Genomic DNA, 21,763 nt, shown 5'->3' on the forward strand with positions numbered 1-21,763 from the left:
TTTTCCAACTCTTGTAAGTTAAAATATCTGGATTTCATTTTTACAAATTGATGGGGTGGTAGAAGTCTGTGTATGTTGGAACCGGTTTAGAACACACGGAAACTTCTATCATCACATAAATTTGTTGAAATAAATTCTAGTATTCTAACTTATGGGTTGAAGAAAGAAATGTATTTCAAACTGTAGGTGTTATGGTGGTAATGACGGAAAAATATTCAGAAAGAATTTAAAATATTTCTCTGCGAAAACCAGAAAATGTTAGAAAATACTTTAAGTACGTTCTGAAACTACATACAATAACAAATCAAAAACATATCAATTGCTATTTGAAAAATAAATCGTAAATATTTTCTTTGTTAGCACAAATTCGTCTGAAACTAGTTTAATATTTTCTTAACATTTGCTACTGCTACAGAACACCAAGAAAAGTAATTTGAAAATGTTTTTGATTTGTCTACCTTATATTCTCTGAATATTTTCTATCATGTACAGAAAATATTTTCTAAATATTTTGTCATGTACCCGGGATCCCTTAATATTACAAGGCGACACCACAGGGGGCACTGTGCAGTACAAGTGGAGAAAACTAAATTATCTCGGACACACATTCTATATCTATGTCAATATTCATTTAAAAATATGGAGGAACAATAACAATCGGAACAAATCACATGCATTTTGTGAAAAGTATTCTTAATGGAACTAAAAAAAAAAAAAAAAAAAAAAAAAAAAAAAAAAAAAGCTATAGTACAGTTTCTTACAGAAGTATTAAAAGTATACGAAACTTACAAACACGTGTATATAATGAGTTTTTCTTATAAAGAATCACTATAAAACGTGATCATATCATCATGAAACCATTTTATTGCACCATGACTCTTAACACAAGGACGACGTGGACCACTCAGATGTCCACAGTCGAGGTGTCTTAACTGTGCTCTACGTTGTATGTTTTACACAACACTAAAACAGCTATTGTAGTGCGTAGAATAAATGACAGAGCACAAGGAAGACATCCCAGTTATCAACATGTGAGTGGTTCATGTCGTCCTTGTGTTGAAAGTCATGATGGAATAACTCGAGTATAAAGAAATCAGGTCTACTAAGCTAAAGTACATAATTACAAAAGGAAAGAAAATGCAAGACTGGACTAAGATTTGAACCTGTAACTTCAACTTACCGTATCGATGCATTAACCACTAGGCTACTCACTGTTTCCGAATAGTCACTCATTCTACCACTCCTGAAGTCAGTGCTCAAGCAACCAGACCGCATTGACTATACCGCAACTTGTGAACTACTTGGGCAACTAGTGTCTATACTACAGAACCCCACTGGTGGTAAGATTTATACATGATAAATGGGGAAAATAACTTATTTTATATCATGTAAATATTTAATGCGATATACAATCGATTATTTCTTTGAGTTATCGTATATAATAGAGAAATTATCCTTAAAATGATCTAAATTCCACCATCTTACATTCCTTATGATTACATAACAAACCGAAAGCCAAATAAAGGAATGAACCTTCAAAAGACAATACATAAAATAAAATCCTGTACATTCATTGAGAATAATTACAGTAATAATTTATTAAATTTTACATTAAGTATACATTTGTAGTACACAATATATTTACTGTGAATACATAAACAAAAAGTCTATATTCATTTAAGTCTACTAATTGCATACCGTACATTATAATAGTTTGAAATGTATATACACCTCATCAGTGTATCAATTTTAACAAGTTTTATTTAACATTAAAAAAAAAAAAAAACACTTTGTAAGAAAAGTTTGAACAGAGTTGCATCTTACAAACTCTTTCCCACACCCTAGTATTGTAGTTCAGAAGATGACTGTACCAATCACCGAAAACCAAGCAGCAGAATCATGCGTTTACTTACGTCCCCCCTCCCCTCAACACACACAAAATAAGTTAAACTATTTCTTGAAAAGTTCTCTGTCACCTTCATCTAAGAATATATTTAACGATACGAAGTAGGTATATTATACATTACTTTAGAATCTGAAGTGTGATTTAACTGCCATAAATTAAAACAGCATAATATGCACGCAAATTAGCTTAAATGAGTACCATATACATCACACGAAACGAGCTACGCCAATAAAAAAAAATATCACAGTCAATAAGAATTAATTAGATCTTCAGTCTATATTTTTAAATTGGTGTTATGTTGACGCTATGAATTTTGGGCTTCCTATACTAAATGTCTCTATGCCAAACTCTCTATATATACAACGTTTTTCGTCGAATCTGCAAATTGAGCAAGCCGCACGCTAATGATGGGAGGCTGATGATAGTTCATCACATAGGAAGACACTTTGAAATGCTAGGTGAGTCACAACACTTTCTTCCTTTTTCTGGGATTCATCCTTACTTACGGTCAAATTTGGTACCGTCTATGTAGTACCTGTGTGCGGCGTACCTTGAAATCATCTCGGTTGATAGCCTCCAAACACAGTGGACTCCTAAAATAAAGCAATTGTAAAATTACTATTTGTAGCATGTGTGGCAAAATTTAAAAACGAAAGATATCTCAGAATCAAGGTTAAGTCAAACGAAGCGTTTTATGCGGGTTTTTTTTTTTTTTTTATCTTACCTCAGGCTATCCAAAATACTAAAACATTGTTTCCTATACTTTTGGAAGTTATATACTAAATATCTTAATAAATATCACTCAAATTTGGTACGCTGAATAAAGTTATAGTGTAGATATAGAATTGAAACTATGATCCAAACTTAAAATAATGATATTACAGAACACAATAAACTTAATTTAGGATGAAAATGGAAATTGTAGATGCATGAGTATTACTGAGCGAAGGAAGGAAAGTAACTCAGCTGGGTTACGAGTTTGACAGTTCATACACAGAAATCGTTCGGTGGTTTATATTTCCTGCTTCGACTTAAAAGATAAAGAAGATAAGCTCGCTTTAAAAAGAGTTAAAAAGAAAAAAACTTTTAAAAGATTTAATTTATTCTGAATTTTTGTTCAGTATTTGTAAATAAATAATGTAGAAAACCGACACAGAGCTTGCCCGCTGGACTCTGGCGCCCAAATCCCAACTCCGCTATATGCATGCCTGCCATAAAGTAATAGAGATAAAAACTTTTTTAAAAAAGTGCAGATTAAGCCTAGCTTAATATTTACATTTTTTTAACGATACCTACAGTATGGCGCTAAATTCGTCGTACAAAAGCAGAGGAGTGTTTCCTGAGAGTAAAACAAACAAAAAAGTTCCAATAAACTTACGGCGAAAAGCCCATCGTTCACGTGTTATAGGCTGCCGAAAACATGAAAAAATCAATTGTAAAGGTCCATAGCTCCAAAACTATGGGACCTACCAAAGTCGGGTCAAGACTTCACTTAGGAACTAATATGTGCTCTATTCAAAAATACATGTTTTAGAATCCTAAGGTACTCACGCAACAATTTTTATGGAGGTAGTTGGAGAATACTTTATATTATAGGCCCGTAGTCAAACTCCCTCTATAAACATTGTTGTGGAAGCACCTCAGGATTCTGAAAGACGCATTTTTGGATAGGGAACATACTAGGTTCTAAGTGAAGTCTTGACCGGACCAAGGTAGGTCCCAAAGTTTTGGAGCTATGAACCTTTAAAGTTCATTTTTTCATGATTTCAGCAGCCTATAACACATAAACGATGGGGTTTTCGCCCTATGTTTATTGGATTTTTTTTTTTCTCTTAGGAATCACCCCTCTGCTTTTGTACACCGAATTTAGCGCCATACTGTATAAATTAATAAGGTAGAAGTATATGTGGTCCTTCTCACTATGTTCACACACACACATATATATATATATATATATATATATATATATATATATATATATATATATCTTAAAGGCTAGTGATAAATAACACCAGCCCTCTGCTCCTATACCACCCTGTGATACCGGAGCAGGACGTTTGGGAGCGAGACGTTTGGACGCAAAGCCGTATATTTAAATAGGTTAATCTACTTAAATGGGTTATATTGTACTTCAAAAATAGAAACCGGATGATTACGTACTAAAAGCCTTAAAAATAGGCATTAATATCACTAAAACTCAAAAAATAACTGCACAACCTAAAATTAAGAGGTTCGGAAAGGTTAAATTTGATCCACATTTTCTTTAAAACGCCATGGCAAACAGTCACTGAAAGTCTCAGTTGCAACAAATGCTTAATTTAGTTCTAATATTTTTTTTGTATAATGCGAAAAAAAAATGGGTCTAATTATTTTGTTTTTAGAATGATATATCCTAATTTCAGGAAAATCGGAGACAATGACCTGCAGAAATTTTTCTCAGCATGAATCTATATTGGGCTAAAATAAAATTTGCTGTAGGCATCCTACAGGACCCCAAAGTAAACTTCTGTGAAGTTATCTTCACAATATCTCTAACGTAAAGGATATTCATAACTTCATAGCAATTCATAACACTGCATTACTGCTTATTACTACGTATTTGCAACAGATAATTGGAAAGGAAACAACAGTGAAATCTAATATACCTATTGAATAATTTACTTTGTCTTATGTTACAATTACCATGACATTAACATTCCATGACGGAATTATGGGCCAAATCCAGCATTATTCTGCAATGTCAACAGTTTCAAAATTCTGTACGGCGAATTCTTTCATCAGCTTGAATCTATTTTCTTCTTTCAGTTCAGTTGAATTTGAGTTTAACGTCCCGTGAACAGCGAGGCCATACAAAACGTGAACCTACTGATTAACGTGGAATCCGAACCACGACGTAAGCTCTCGTCGGGAATTTTCTTCTTTTCTTGGGCGAATCGTCTTCTCGAAGCATTGCCTCGTGTCCTGCTTCTCTTTTTTCCTTCGAAATGCATCAATAAAGCGCCAAATCAACCAATGTCGTTTCTTTACGTTCGATATATTATAAAGAACAAAAGTTTATTTATTTTGGGGTGTCATTGGCTACCTACAGTAAATTTTATTTGACACATTCTTTCTATTTAAATGTATAGTTAGTGCCTATTTCTATGAAAATTTATTAATATTATAGTGTCTCAACTTTCTATCAATACAATAGAGCCTTAACTATATGGTATAATGGGAATATCGAATAATAATAATAAAACATTCAATAAATACTCACTTCCTGAACTACCCAATACATAGCATAAAGAACACCATTTTCATTCCAAAACCAGCTCGTATTCATCTTTTCTGATCTCTCGGAACAGGTCAGTACTTAATAAACATTTCTTATGTTTTGTACCATGTGTTTTAATAATCTATTATAGAAAAAGAAAATGCAAAAAATTAAAATATGTACAGTATTTTACAAATTTTAAGTCACATCTTTATAGTAACTAAAAATTAATGAGAAACGTACATTGTTTTTAACTTAAATTAGATATCTGGTGCCTTCCATTTCAATTGAGGCAAAAATAAATAAATAAATAAAAATAAAATTGTACCATCACCATCTCAGATATTGTTCAAACTTTTTTTTTAATAGAAACTAGACGTGTTTTAAGCGACCCGTATTTTTTTTTTCGGAAAAAAATTTCCACCAAGTAATGGGCCATCAAGGACGGGGAGTACAATTCAGCTATGGAGACATGTAGAGTTATAATTCTTGTTGTGGTATGTACATAGGGATATGAATAAACTATATTTTATTACAGTTTGGTTTGCGTATGCGTATCTTTTTGTACATAAATTAACAAATGAACGTAAGTTTATGTGAAAAGTCGAAGTTTATGCTTTCTTCCGGTTCGAATTTTAAATTCCGTTTTCAAGGTTGGTAAGACCTAGTTACCCGCTTCCCCCCCCCCAAAAAAAAAACTATCGCTTCTGTGTGCAACCGTTTTATCGCAAAAAATTCGAGAAATCGTCAAATTTTCAAAAATCGTCATTTTCTCGAAAACATCATAATTTAAAATTCTTAAATTTTGTCAGATGGTTCAACTGTACATGAATAATAAACACCAAATAGCATTCTCGACCAATGCTTCATGAATGAACTACAGCCTTTTTAAGTTAGCGAACTTTCTTTAACTTTGAAGTCACAGTTGGCAACAATGAAAACAATGAAAGTGTAAAAAAAAAATGTTACCGCAAAGCATCGTGTAAAATTTCAAGATACAAATTCTATTTTACTGTATGTGAACTTCGCTTAAATTGGACTGTTATTCTGCAAAGGGAAGTTCAGAATGATCACTGGAGAAACGAGCAAATGTCCTTCTTTACGGGAGTGATATATTATTATGAAACAACTGACAGTTTTGCCGTAATAAGCGATGACAAAACACACAATTCGGCTCGTACTCATAGCCATGAATAAGATTCTAAAAATACTCGAAGAAAAGCGATAATATATGTTATAGAAAAAGGTTCGAACACGTGAAAATAAGTGTCTACAATTTCATAAACCGTTTCAGTGATTTCTGATGGTGCTGCATTCCACTTTAAAAATTGCTTTCAGATGTCCAAGATGCAGACAGGTCCGATAAAGCAGTGGCTTTTCAGTGAAACCGGCCGTGGTAAGGGTCTCTGCGACGTATTGGGGAGAGGGGGGATAAGAATGTGGCAACCCGGGAAAACGAAAAACAGATTCACAGTATTAAACCTGCAGAAAAATTCGTGAGTATAGTGCAAGTACCAACTCCGGGTATTACTCTCGTCTTGTTGCCAAAAACCGAATTCGACAATTAAAAAAAAAAAAAAAAAAAAAAAGTGGGAAAGTGTGCGACCGGTAACTGGTATTTACCGAAGTCATCTTTGGCTTTTATGGCAGTAACGGGTCATCATGGACTAACTTCATGCTTTCCCCAAAATCGAGCTTCTGCAATTCAAAGTGTAGATTTAAGAAATCTGCAAAAATGAACTTTTGTTACATGCATATATGATAACCAGTGATGGATAGCAGAAATATTATCAATAAATCATAAATTACATGAAATTGCAGTGTTCTTTGTGTTTCCAGGAGGCGCGGTAGCTCAGTGGTAGAGCGTTCACCTCCGGTGCTTAGGGTCCTTGGTTCGATCCCAGCTCGCGCCGTGTGGACTTTGTGGTGGACAAACACCGTGCTGGTGGGTTTTTCGGAGTTCTCCCGTTTCCTCCCACTTTCTTCATTCCACCATTTCACTCATTTCTCATAATCACTGTCTCCTTTAGCCTAACCGGCATAAACGTGGGACGTAAAACGCCCAAGATTTCATTTTATTTTTTTCTTTGTTTCCACATGGACCTTCAACAGGGTACACGTTTCCAGAAGAGAATAAGAGAAGAGAATATAAGTGTTTTGTGACTATCGACAACGTGCTACGAGTTGTGAGTGCACCAACACCTATTGGAGCATCTGCCATGGTGACATGCTATTAGCGAAGAAGACACTAAGCAAGCAAATAATTACTTCAGAGTGGAAAAAATCAGTGAAACTTTGTTTCCGAAAACCATTTTAAGTAAGTTTAAAATTTGTTTCGTAATCGTAATTTTCACCTCAGGTTACATCGGTTTCAGAAAACGGAGTAGGGGGAGGCTCATATTATTTCAGAGAGCCTTTTTGATCAAAATAATAAAAAGGAGCCAGGAAAAACTGTTATCCTTTATTTAATGAATGTGAACCACAAACATCATCAAATTGTTGCACTTTCATGGTTTTCAGTGTTGCCAACGGTGATATTGAAGTTAATGAAACCTCGCTAACTTCAAGAGGCTGTAGTTCATTCGTGAAGCATTGGTCGACAATGCTATTTGGTGTGTTTATTATTCATGTAAAGTTGAACAATTTGACAACATTTCAGGATTTTAATGTATGGTGATTTCGAGAAAGGTGATTTTTGAAAACTTGACGGTTTCTCGAATTTTTTGCGACAAAACGGTTGCACACACAAGCAATACATTTTTCTTCGAAGCGGGTAACTAGGTCTTACCAACCGTAAAATAGAATTTTAAAATTCGAACCGGAAGTGCTCGAAAGAAAGCATAACCTTCGACTTTTCAGATAAACTTACGTTCATTTGTTAATTTATGTACCAAAAGATACGCATGCGCAAACCAAACTATAATAAAATATATTTTATTTATATCCGTATGTACACTCATGTCCAAAATGTACACTCATGTCGCATATCTATAACTGTCTTCTTGTAAGAATATAATTTGATAATGATTTTGCAGGGTACTATAGATACTGATACTACATGTATAATCGGGAAATGTATACTCGTAGTAAATTTCAGAAGAAAAGAATTACAAACACGAAAATTAGAATGAGTAAAACAAAATATTGCTAAATTGACAAGAAAGTTTTATTTTCGTTTTATTGTTCTTATTTACTGCTCTTTTGACATGAAATTTGCCACATACATCGTCCTTCCCGATTATACACATACTACATTATAAGAAATACCGGACGAATTCGTTATCAAATTATATTCCTACAACAACATATTTATAGACATGCGACAATAATTATTGTCATGAGTGTACATACCACAACAAGAATTATAACTATCTGTCTCCATAGCTGAATGGTGAGGCTACGAAGTTTACCATTTTCCACGTCCTCTAAAATTCGTAAATTGTACTTCCCGTTTTGATGGCCCATTACTTGGCGGGAAAATCTTTTCCGACAACAAAAAATAAGGGTCATTTAAAAAACATGTCTAGTTGCTATAAAAAAAGTTCCAATAATATCTGAGATGGTGATGCTATTTTTTTTTTTTTTTTTTTTTTTTTTTTTTTTTTTGCTGAGTTGAAATGAAAGGCGCAAACCATTATTTATGTTATTTATATGTTGATTCATTTTGCAATAGCAATCTACATGTAACAATATATCGGAGCCTTACATCTATTATAATATTTATCATAGGTAGAAATACGTAATACGTAATGCATAGTACTCCGTAAGGAAGCTATTATGAAGTCAAGGCATTATGTAAAGTGATGATGCAGAACCACAGGAGTGAAGTAAAGCCATATTAGATGTAAGGCATAGTTGTATGGGATATAAAATTTTTACACTACCTTTGGTTACGTGCATATCCACCGTCGCTGACATGCCCGCTCCATACGGAAGCACACTAAGCTCATCCTGCTACGCCCTTGTGCTCACTCTGTTAATAATATTCGTGCTTTTCAGTGGCTATCTAGCACTGGTTGGTTCGTATTTTTCGCACTGTCGTTCTATCATTGCTTTTTTTTATGGTAATCTTTACTTTCAATTTTCAATACATATATATTTGCGCCTGATTTACATAAGAGTTGTACTTCTGCACTTCTGATGCACAGAGTTAAGTTGTTCTAAAGGAGAATATACTTTCGGAAAGAAGAACAGGTTACAAATACAAAACATACCTAAAATATAAAAACTTACTCTTTTCTTTATCATAGCACTATCGTATTCTAGATTCCTCACCCAACTAAATGAGAATTTCACTTACGAAGTATCAATAACACTAAAACTGTATTCTGTAACCATAGCCGCCCGCTGCAGGGAGCACTTGCTTTAACAATGGATTTTCCTAATTAGTATTAAAATATGCTAATTTTTTTATTCACACACAACAGTTAGTAAAGTTAGCAGTGAGTTGTAATAATTGTATTTTACATTAAATATTATGTGGTTCTAGGTATTTGTATCCGTGACTTTGCTTGTATGTCGGTCCTTTTGCCCACTCCCCCCTGTAAAAAAGTCCTGTGGGAGTTACTATGCCTACATTTCCCTTTAAAATTCGCTTATATACTACATATACATCTATATAGCAACTAATTTTTAATAAAGATGAATATATTTATGATTACGCCAACCACACGATTAAATTAATCGAGAGCCGTAATTAGTAGACACTACTTTAATTGGTTAGTGCATCGCATACACGACAATGACAACTAGCATATCTGAGGATGTTTCATACTGTGACCAGAAAACTTTACTTCGAAATATCCCATACTGCAGCTAATTTAATATTATATAAGAATTTCGATACTCGAAAAGAAAGATCAATTGAGACGTGTTAATTTATCCTGAATAACTGAGTCCTTCAACCAAGGAAGAGGGGTTCAAATAACTAATTGTCTATAACAGCCCAAGTACCGGCAATAATTAAGTGCAATGAGCAATTACAAAGACGACACGGCTATTTTTACCGCAAAACTGTACAGCTGTTATTCCTTTTGCTTAATGTAATCAAGTAAGTTGGTTAACACCTTTTGACAATTTTCTTGGTAACTAAAGGTCAGAAGGTATAGCGTCGTTGGCTTCCCGCACTTGGACCTGCTCGTCACTGGGGGTGTGGTAAGAGGATAGCAAATCACCAGCCACCATTCACTGCGCTCAGCGAGCCACGAGTAACCAAGCTGGCAACTCCCCATAAACGTCACTACAACTTTTCACGGGAAAGCAACGACGTTATACCTTCCGTATTATAGTAATCCAGGAAAAGGCAAAGTGTAGTATCACTGAGTACTGCTCGGTTACTATTCGGCTACACGACTTCTAGCGTAGTTTTAACCGAAATTCGACTACCAGCAGCTAAGTTATCATTTAATTCTTACTCTGCACACGAAAAGAAAAAAAAAAAAGTTCATATGGACCCGTGGTCAAACGTCTATAGTTACAGGCTGCCGAAAACGTGGGAAAAGGAAATTTAGAGGTCCAGAGTTCCACTACTGTGAGACCGATCCCAGTCGAGTCAACACATTACTTAAGAGCTACTACGTGCCCTATCCAAATATCCATATTTCAGAATCTTGTGGCACTTACACATTAATTTTTATAGAGCCAGTTGAGGAATACTCAGAAAAGTTGAAGTGCTCATAAACTGTCCATTGATACGCAAGCACCGCAGTATTCTGAAACATGGGTATTTGAATAGGGCACATACTAGTTCTTAAGTGATGTCTTCCTTGACTGCGCACGGTCCCACACTGAAGCTATAGATTTTTAAAGTTTATTTTCTTATGTCTTCGACAGTCTATAGCTTCGGAAGTATGGACTTTTGACCACAGGTCCATATGAACTATTTCTTTGCTCTGATGTGACAAATCACCTCTGTAGGTTTGATGCTTTAAATTTTCTTACATCCTATATATATACCAGGGTTGGCTGGTTTAAACCAGCTGGTCTTTTCAAAAAAACCAACTGGTTTAAACCAAAAAACGAAAAATGTTCGTAAAAGTGTAAGTGTTTGTAAAATCTTGATGAACAGACATTTGTGGGTTATCACGTTTCACTCCCATTATTCGTGTTATATTCAGACCTAAATTCCCCATGCATTACTCAAAAAGATTATACTACAAAAGCAACTTTTTTTTTAAGCTTATAAATGTTTGTAATTTTTTTGTAGTTATTATTGTTATGTAATTGCAATCAAAGAAAAATACTAAATATTGTTTCGTTCAATGTTTACTATTGATAAAATACTTCGAAATGCCGTACTTTGTGTGTGTGTGTGTGGGGGGGGGTCATACAGACCCCACGAGAGGCAGTTAGTGAAATGAGAAGTATTTCTGGTATCTATTTATGTATACATGAGTCTGAGCCAAAGTGGACTCAAATAATTCGTATCTTTATTCACTTTTCTCACTGATATGCAAATTAAGTCGCTGTATTTCTTTAATTTGTATCAATAAAAGTCATTGTTAACTAACTTGAACTAAATTAGTTCTTCTGTACTCCGTAGTACTTTGAAATTGTCCATATGTAATTCTGTATAATAGTTTCACTTGTGGAGCTGTTTATCTTTTTGCTCTTCTGAAATTACTCTTGACAATTATATCAAGAAGCATGTAAAGATCAGTTCAACGTATTTTTATGAGGATTCCTTCGTGAGTGAGTCGGCAGACGTATCGCATTTGTGGCTAATTAGTCCTGGTTCCGAGTTCAAATGGAGGACAATTTCTCTCGGATGTAACTCGAGAAGCGGTTTTTATTCCGCATTAAGCTTATGTGACCCCTTCCAGCATAACCCGGTTGTTGCATAATAACATCAAGATGAAACAAACTTATTTCTGTCCATATATGATATGAATATATAGAGCAAATTATTTAAATCAAACAAACCTGGTTTAAAGCAAAAAAAAAGTTTTTTTTGTTTTTTTTCAACAAAAACATGGTTTTTGCCAACCCTGATATATACTAATATAAAGAAACGTGGAGAAAGTTATATTGTCTACTGTAACGGTTAGTGACATAACCAAGAAGGCATCAATCTTCTAGAACACAGGCTCGTTTTCCCATTTAGCAGTAACCTCTGGTGCTTGGGGTCCCGGGTTCGAACCCTGCCTCCGCCAAGTGAACTTTGTGGTGGACAAACACCGTGCTTGTGGGTTTTCTCGGGGTTCTCCCGTTTCCTCCCACTTTCTTCATTCCACCATTTCACTCATCTCTCATTATCACCGTCTCCTTTAGCCTAACCGGCATAACCGTGGGACGTAAAACTCAAAGATTTCATTTCATTTCCATTTAGCAGTAATAAAAACAGAAAACAACGTGCCCTGCGTTGCACTAACCCGTCTCCACTCGCTAACGCTCACTCGGCATTATTATGTGAATTAAATGTAAAGCTTTGGTAAAGAAAGAAACCAATTATTACACTTTTAGCCAAAAAGTAGGCGACGACCAACTTCGGAATAAATAGTTGTTAGTGTGCTATTCCACTATCATCGTTTATGCGCGTAACCCCCATCGATGACGCGCCTGCTCCCTACGGGCGCACCTTTATCACTCGGGCTTTCGTGCTGCACTTCTGCCCTGACTCAGTTAGATAGCACTCGCGCTTTTCAGTGGCTACCTAGCACAAACTGGGGCTTAAGTTTAGAGTTGCCCCTCCAGTCTGTAGGTGCCCTTGGACTTTGCAACATACAAAAAACAGTGCTTAAAGTATTAAAAATTATTACATTTCACTTAACTTTAGTACTCTGTTGGCTTTACAAAAATTTAAAAGGTTTTCTTCATTATTTTTGAGCATTCATTACACCTGTTCGCCATATTTTACAACTACCATGCTGCTGAAACCTTCCGCGAATGCTTCCGCATCCGGCAAATAGTACTAACTTCCACATATCTTTTCTCGTATTAAACATAACTCTCATACCGAACTTAAATTCCTAAACATCAAATAAAAACTTCAAATTATCATTTCTTACCTCATTTCTCCTGTAAATTTTCCTGATTTTTATAAAAAGCGGTGCAGATTGACATCAGGAGAGGTCAGTATAAGGACAGTATGGACGTACAACATAAAAACTACAGTGCATAAGGGTAAGACACGCCCCAACTACGCATCGATATGTAGGGCCCTTTGAAAAAATATAGTAGAGTAGGGTATGGTAAAGTAGAGTAAGATATAAATAAGTAGGGTAGGGTTTAGCTTAAGGTTAGGTAAGTTTTGATTCTTTTTCATAAAATTATTAATGTGTAATTTCTCCTTTCTGAGTGAGAGTATCTGCTGGAGCGGAATGTGTAATTTCTCCTTTCTGAGTGAGAGTATCTGCTGGAGCGGGCGTTGTAAATTAACTCGTGCATAAATCACAAACCAGTTTGTGGTTGAGGGGCAACTCTAAACTTAAGCCGTTAAGAGAAATACAAAGCTCTGCCCTAACCTGAAAATGGAAGAAATTTGTCAAATGTTATAAATATATAAATAAATAAAAACTTACTTGTTTCAAATGTTAGCTTCTTTCTTTCTTTCTTCATCACTATTAACAGTGTTTTTCTCGCCTCCGACTTAAATGTAGTCTTAGTAGGCTCCAAATGCTAAATTCGTTAGGTGATCTCTATTGAACATTTTGACTTGTTACTATTTTCTTCAATGGAAGGAATATTTCAAGCAATTTATTTGTATTCATCTTCACAAATGAATGATCCACCAGTATCTAACACTCATTTGTTTTAGAACTCGCTGGTTCAAATCAGCGTTGCCAGACTGACAGTTCGGAATTATTCCAAAACCTGATCGAAATTATGCTAGATTCGGTGAAATTATGGTAGATCCTCATAATTACTATTTCAGGAGTTTTAAAAGAAAAAAAAACGAAGTTGAGATACGATAACGTAACTTAAAATACGCAGAGCTCAAGAATGCGTGGATAGAACTCAATACTTCACGCACCAAAGCTTAACTCAACTAAACTAGTGCAGTCGTTCCCAGACTCAATGGCGTATATATCGTATAAATCAGCGTTTCTCAACCTTTTTCAACTTGCGGCACACTACGGGTGTTACTTGGATTCTCGCGGCACACTTATAGATATTATTTGTAAATATAAAACACAGTCGCATTTTTTTCTGTGATTATTGATCTCCTCAGAGAGGTTTTTCCGTGGTAAATCATTATGCTTATTTTTCATTCTATTTTATAAATAGAAAACAATTGCAGTGAAATATTGGACTCAGGTTTTTAAAAATACGCTTTCTTTCTTTCTTTTTCTTTTTTCAAATTATATCCAACCTTTTCCTAAGAAGGAAGATCACTAAATAACGAACGAAGAAACAAATCTCTCATACTTTTAGAACACAAATGTAGGTAATTTGTCGAAAAGATTGAATTATATTTTAAATTTTCAAGTTACGAAACAATCTGCAACAATAAAGAAGCAATAATGGTCATAACAATGATAACGAATACATTTTTCAACATTAGAAATGTACAGAACAGTAACCCTGTATGAAACTTAAAATTGTAGATTCATAGTACAGGTTCATAGTCATGTGAAATACAAATATACATTTTTCCCTACGTTTGGCAATTGGATTGCTATAAAATTAATAATTTTGCTTCGCTTCCTCGCGGCACACCAGCGGCCTATTCACGGCACACCAGTGTGCCGCGGCACACCGGTTGGGAAACGCTGGTATAAATGAATGCAAAGTGTTTGTTTACATATTTTGAAAGAAAATTACCTAGCAGCATAAACGGAGTTGGGAATTGTCTGCTGGGGGGGGGGAGAATTTTTGGTCGGTCCCTGACCTTTCATTTCAGGAATAAAGGTGGTCATGAAGTCAGAAACAAAGATGGTGAAATTGTCAAAAAGTTGGCAGGGGATAATGGCCCCCATAGCTCCGACCATGCCTCGCAGTTAAAGAATTAGAAAACCGTGGGTGAAGCCACAAAAAAAAAAAGCCATTTTTAACTTACTTCGGAAAATAAGACTGCCTGTATGGTTTACCGACTATATGAATCGATGAAAGAGGATACATTTCTGCCGTTTTTTTTTTCTTCCCACGACCAACTTGTTTCTCATCTTCAGGTTTTACGGCTTTTTGATAAACTTGCTGAAATTATGCTAGATTTGGGTAGGATGCTAAAAGCAAGATGCTAGATCTAAAGAAATGCAAATTATGCTAGATCTAGCATCATTATGCTAGATCTGGCAACGCTGGTTCATATACTTTCCCCTGGCGCTGCATACTACAGGTAATAGAATGACGTGTAAGGCTGCACCTCCATTGCTTCCGAATGCGAATCAAGTTGCAATGTCTCTTTCAACGCTTCAATGTGAAATATTTTTGCATCAAAATTCGTACCTTAAAATCTTGAGAGCACGAAGAAGACGAATGCGGATAAATGACATATTTTGCACATTCAAAGGATGAATGGCATTTCCTTTGTGTGCAAAATAGACTGAATGTCGCTCCCTTTATTATTATGCTTTCGTGGTAACCGCTACTATTTTCACTTTAAATAAATTAACTAAATAAGATTAGAGATTACAGAATCAATCTACTTTCTATGTAACTTTTCTCCATGAGTAAAAGGAACCCGTTTTTGCTATTTCAAACATATTTGTCAATAATTACATATATTCCTAAAATCATTATTTAAGGAACAGAAAGGAAAAATAAATTGAATAAAAAGTTGGAGTTCATGTATTAATTAAATCTTCATATTTTAAAGACAAAACAAAGAAAAATATACATACCTTCCACGCCAAGTTCCTTGCTTACATCTGCCCATAATTTGTTCACGACGTGTCGTTTGTGATAATCTGGATAAGCTTGGTTCCACAATGCAACTTTATCAAAAGCACAATTTATTAAACCATGAACATCTACTTCTATCTTAATTTTATTTTTTTTTTTATTTTATCTCCGCATCTTGCAACGTTGTCTGCTATCACGCAAAACAAACTTTATTTCTCTCGTAGCGCTCAATTCCTCTGCAGACAAATCTCCTTCGCACGTATTCGGACGAACAATCCCAACAGGTTGGGATCATTCGTATCTTTTCGTCGGTTTTTTCACAATTTGCTGGTCGGAACTAGTCGAGGCCTCTCCAATTTATTTACACGTGCTGGGAAATTCGCATTCGCAATCGCATTCGGAAGTAATAGAGGCGCGGCCTAAAAGACATCCACATTTAGTTCGGATTCCGCGTTAATCAGTAGGTCCACGCCTCGCTGCTAAAAGGGACGTTAACTCAATATCAACTCAACAATATATATATATATATATATATATATATATATATATATATATATATATATATATATATATATATATATATATCAGGGGCGTCATTTCAGATTTTGCTTGAGGGGGGCAAGAGCACCACCAACATAAGACTTTCTCGTATTGTACTAGTACATTAGTAGACAATCGATTAAAGCGTATGTATTCCTCAAACTCTTGGGGGGGGGAATTGCCCCCTCCTGCCCCCTCTAAATGACGCCCCTGATATATATATATATATATATATATATATATATATATATATATATATATATATACACAGGGTGTCTCAAAAGTCCCTTAAATCCAAATGGATGTACTTTCAGCGAATTTGATCTGGTAGGTGAATTTGAGGGTTAGGGGGACCCTTTTTAGCGTAGGTTACGCGGACGGCTGCCATCTTGAATTTAACTTTTTTATTACAAACGCTACGTGGGTCATGTGATACATGACCATAGGCTAGAATTTCACCAGAAAACCGAATCTGAAGTCAAAATGCATTTATCTTTATGTGGTAAATAGTTATCCACAATTGAAGTTGTGAATTTGACTGCGTTTCTTTTGTCTTGCAGGTTGTGAATCATGCCCTTAACGAGGGACGAACGCATCCAGATCATCAAAATATGGGACGCGAGAAGTGCCCGCGCTGTGGCTGCCGATTTCAATGCGCGTCATCCACAACGAACACCTGTATCGCATGTTGCAGTGAGACGGTTATTGACCAAATTCGAAGAAACGGGAACAGTTGTGGATAGACTCCGTAGTGGACGGCCAAGGACAGCCACGGACGAAGAAACAGCTACTGCCGTGCTGGCCTCCTTCTCGAAGTCGCCGCAGCGAAGCACACGTCGTTTAGCAATGCAGTGTGCCGTGAGTCACAGTTTAGTGCACAGAGTGCTCCAAAGGTATAAGTGGCATCCATATAAAATGCAATTGCAGCAACATTTGTCGGAGGACGATCCCGATCGTCGCGTTCAGTTTTGCGAGTGGGCTATTGAGCAATTGAGGGTAAATCCGCAGTTTGCTATGCAGATACTTTTTTCGGATGAAGCCCATTTCTACGTAAATGGTGAGGTCAATAGGCAAAACATGCGCTATTGGTCCCGTGACAACCCCGCTTGAACAGATCCCTCGAAAATGACCGGTGCAGGGAAAACTATGGTATGGGCAGGCATATGGGGAACAAAGATCGTCGGTCCGTTTTTCATTCCAGGAACGTTAAATGCAGACCGACACCTCGCGTTGTTGCAGGAAAACATAATGCCGGCTTTGATGTCCGAAGATGGTACCTTCCCCAGGTTCTTCCAACAAGATGGTACACCTCCCCATTATGGCATCCAGGTGCGTCAGTTCCTGAATGAACAATTCCCTGGGACGTGGATTGGTCGACATGGACCAGTGGAATGGCCTGCCCGATCACCCGACTTAACCCCCCTTGACTTCTACCTGTGGGGACCTGTGAAGGCTATGGTGTATGCTGGGAAAGTTCGTGATGTTCGCCATCTGGAACAACGTATCATGGCTGCCTGTGAACAAATATCCTCAGAAACCTTAATACGTGTCCATAGTAATTGAGAGAAGCGTCTGAACACGTGCATTGCCCAGCACGGACAACATGTTGAGCACATTATGTAATACGAAAGTCACACTTGCAATTGTGGATAACTGTTTACCGCATAAAGATAAATGCATTTTGACTTCAGATTCGGTTTTCTGGTGAAATTCTAGCCTATGGTCATGTATCACATGACCCACGTAGCGTTTGTAACAAAAAAGTTAAATTCAAGATGGCGGCCGTCCGCGTACCCTACGCCAGAAAGTGTCCCCCTAATCCTCAAGTTCACCTACCATATCAAATTTGCTGAAAGTACATCCATTCGGATTTTAATAGTTGTGGTAAGGGACTTTTGAGACACCCTGTATATATATATATATATATATATATATATATATATATATATATATATATGTGTGTGTGTGTGTGTGTGTGTGTGTGTGTGTGTGTGTGTGTGTGAGCTTTTGTGAATTTCTTCGCGTTTGTATGGTTAGCATATATGCCTTGAGCACGGGAGACCATGGTTCGATTTCCGCTGGGAGCTCATGTAGTTGTTATACCACTTTAAACTGTAGCGGAAACAAACGTAATAGTTTCGCAATTAAAGCTTATAATGTATTACTAAACACGTACTTACTTACATTGTAGTTCCTTAATTAGCTACTATAATGAAAATTTTGCCTACCCATACTCCTTTATCGTGAAACTTCAGATTTTTGTGACACTACCAAAACTTGAAAGTCACTGAAATCACAATGCCTACTGATTCTCAGCCCCCAAACTTTGTAGGATTACTTTCTAATATCAGCGCCTTTTCTTAATCGGAGTAAGTAATGTGCCCAGCACAATACTTCGCTGTTTATGCTTCATAGAGACGCTAGAGACTGGGGTGCCGGATTAGGGATAGGGGGCTGGTATTGGTAACTTTCCTCTCTCTCTCTCTCTCTCTCTCTCCATATATATATTCTCCAACATATTTAAATTAGAAAAATGTTTCAGAAACATTTCCGATAAAATTCATTTTAGGTATAACAAGGAATATGTACTTTTATTGTAACAGAAGCATATATTATGAGAATAATGTAAAAGTATTTCTTTGATATATAATAAAATACTATTAGCTAAAAGCACAAACTATATTTCATAAACATCAAACTATATTCATTTTTAATATCTGTTTTAACTTTTTTAATTAAACATTAGATAAAATATTCTGAAAATAATTCTAAAATATTGTATGAAAATATTTTATTTAACCCTAGAAAGTCCAAGCTCGTTTGTATTTCTTGAAAAAACCCCGTCGTAAATCTTGATGAAAATATTGAGAATTTTATTTATTGTGTATTATTACTTCTTTGATAAATCCACATCATTAATGTGCATTTTTATTTAGTAACTTGTAAGTTAAAAATTATTTCAAAGTAGTGGGCTCATCGAACCCCCTCCTTGGACTTCCATGTGACATAATTTCTACAAGTATATTTCCTGAAAAACTCCGTCGTAAGTCTTGATTAAAATATTGAGAATTTTATTTGTTGTCTATTATTACTTCTTTGATAAATCCACATCATTAATGTGCGGTATTATTTAGTAACTTGTAAATTAAAAATTATTTTTAAGTAGTGGGCTCATCGAACCCCCTCCTTGGACTTCCATGTGACATATTTTCTACAAGTATATTTCCTAAACTTAGATTTTTTCGTTTGTATTTAACAAGGATTGTGTTTTTATGTTGGGAAACAACATATCAGCCACGAGTAAGTTGTGAATGCTTATTCTATATTCATTTCTTGTTAGATGGCATTATGTGAGTTATAGTATGTTATACGGTGGGTTCGAGGAGCCCCCCCCCCCTTGGACCTACTTGAGACAAAAAAAAAATTCTTGGACTTCCTAGGGTTAATTTACAGTAGAAGGTAACAAAAACATTTCCATACAAAATTAATAGGTGTTTTAAAAATATTTCTGGAAAATATTTCTCATATTACGAACGAATTTATTTTTAAAATATTCGAAACATTTTTAAAATTATATTTCATACGTTTTCTCGTAACAATAGAAAAGATTGCAAGTAACATGTTGGAAAACATTTGTAAAATCTATGGAATATATTTCCTATTCTGTTTTTTATATCATGTATGTAAAACATTTTCAGTATTACTTTGAAAACATTTTCTCTCTCAACATTGAAAACATATTGCATTACATTCAACACAATAGTAGAATTTGTGAAAATTTTCCTTAGATTATTTTCCTTCTAACGTTCTAAAAATATACTTATTGTACTTCATAAAATGTTTTCCAAACATTTTCTAAAAACATTTCCGGTAAGCATTTGGGATATTTCTCAGATATAACAAGAAATATATTTTCTCCAGTAACGGAAGAGTATATTCTGAAAACAATGTAAAAATATTTCTATAATATATCAGAAAATGTTGTTCACTAAAAACACAAAATATTTTCCAAAACATAACGGAAAACATTTTCTATTCATTTTTAATATGTTTACTTTTCCCTGTTTTAGAGTTTTATATTCAAAATCCGATAAAATATTCTGGAAATAAGACTAAAATATTGTACGAAAATATTCCATTTAAGTTATAACAGAAGGTTACCAAAATACTTTTGTTAAAATTAAGTAAACCTTTTTAAAACATTTCTGAAAAATATTTCTTATATTACGAAAGAATTTATTTTTAAAACATTCTAAACGTTTTAAAAAATATATATTCAATATGTTTTCTTGTAAAAATAGAAAATATTGCAAATAACCTATTAGAAAACATTTTTCAAATATATGGAATATATTTCCTTTCATTGTTTCCCATATCATATATTGAAAACATTTTTATTATCATTTCGAAAATATTTTCCTTCTCAATAGTGAAAACATATTAGATTACATCCAATAAAATATTTCTAATACATTTTGTGAATATTTTCCTGGATATACTTTCCGGCTAACATTCTCAAAATGTACTTTCGGTAATTTCTAAAATGTTTTCTAAACATTTTTGTAAAAATATTTTCCGGAAATATTCGGAATACATTAGGGAAACCAGCATGGAAATCTCCAGAGAAGGAAAACCTTTTGGAAACCAAGGAAAATATTTTCTTTTGGTTGAGAAAATATTCCTTGCTGTGTGGGAAGGGGGTGAAAAATACATGTTTGGCAAGATAGTCCCCCAGTTTAGAAAATTGAAACAATGACTAGGTTATTCGTTTGTACTACGTTTGTACCCTTTGTACCGAAAATATTTTCGTTTGTACCATTTTTCTTATAGGATTACTTGAGAGGTCAACTGGGGGGGGGCTATCTTGGCGCCAAGATAGTCCCTCCGTATCACAGCACAAAAATTGAAATACACCATTCGAAAGCAAATCGTTTGTACCGAAAAAAGTTTTGTTTGTACCCTGATAGCTTTCGAGAAAGAGAGGATGACATTTGGGGGGGGGGGGATTTCTTTCTCGAAAACTATCAGGGTACAAACAAAACTTTTTTTCGGTACAAACGGTACAAACGATTTTCTTTTGAATGGTGTATTTCAGTTTTTTGTGCTGTAATACGGGGGACTATTTAGCCTCCCCAAATGTTATCACCTCTTTCTCAAAAACTATCAGGGTAAAAACAAACCTTTTTCGGTACAAACGGTACAAACGATTTGCTTTCGAATAGTGTATTTCAATTTTTTACGCTGTGATACGAAGGGGCTATCTTTGCGCCAAGATACCC

The 21,763-nt window shown here is 35.1% G+C and overlaps 2 protein-coding genes and 1 long non-coding RNA gene across 4 annotated transcripts in view; 2 read left to right on the forward strand and 1 right to left on the reverse strand.

Moving 5' to 3' along the window:
• LOC145686678 (NACHT domain- and WD repeat-containing protein 1) overlaps positions 1-21,763 on the forward strand; it is a 1,466,154-nt gene that overhangs the window by 344,006 nt on the left and 1,100,385 nt on the right. The window lies entirely within an intron of this gene.
• On the reverse strand, positions 1,665-13,901 carry LOC145684910 (uncharacterized). The gene is made up of 3 exons (XR_014131429.1): positions 13,682-13,901; positions 5,166-5,304; positions 1,665-2,499 (listed from the first exon to the last, which is right to left on the reverse strand). It is a non-coding gene; the product is annotated as an uncharacterized LOC145684910 (long non-coding RNA).
• On the forward strand, positions 17,055-17,594 carry LOC145685585 (uncharacterized). The gene has a single exon (XM_081757972.1). The coding sequence runs from the start codon at positions 17,055-17,057 to the stop codon at positions 17,592-17,594; it is 540 nt and encodes a 179-aa protein (XP_081614098.1).

This window comes from Thermobia domestica, chromosome 5 (assembly GCF_964235325.1).
Source record: "Thermobia domestica chromosome 5, izTheDome1.hap1.1, whole genome shotgun sequence".
NCBI classification, from domain to species: Eukaryota; Metazoa; Arthropoda; class Insecta; order Zygentoma; family Lepismatidae; genus Thermobia; species Thermobia domestica.

What these genes read in the sequence shown, in the direction of transcription:
- LOC145685585 (XM_081757972.1), top strand. Translation starts at nt 17,055, where the DNA reads ATGCCCTTAACGAGGGACGAACGCATCCAGATCATCAAAATATGGGAC.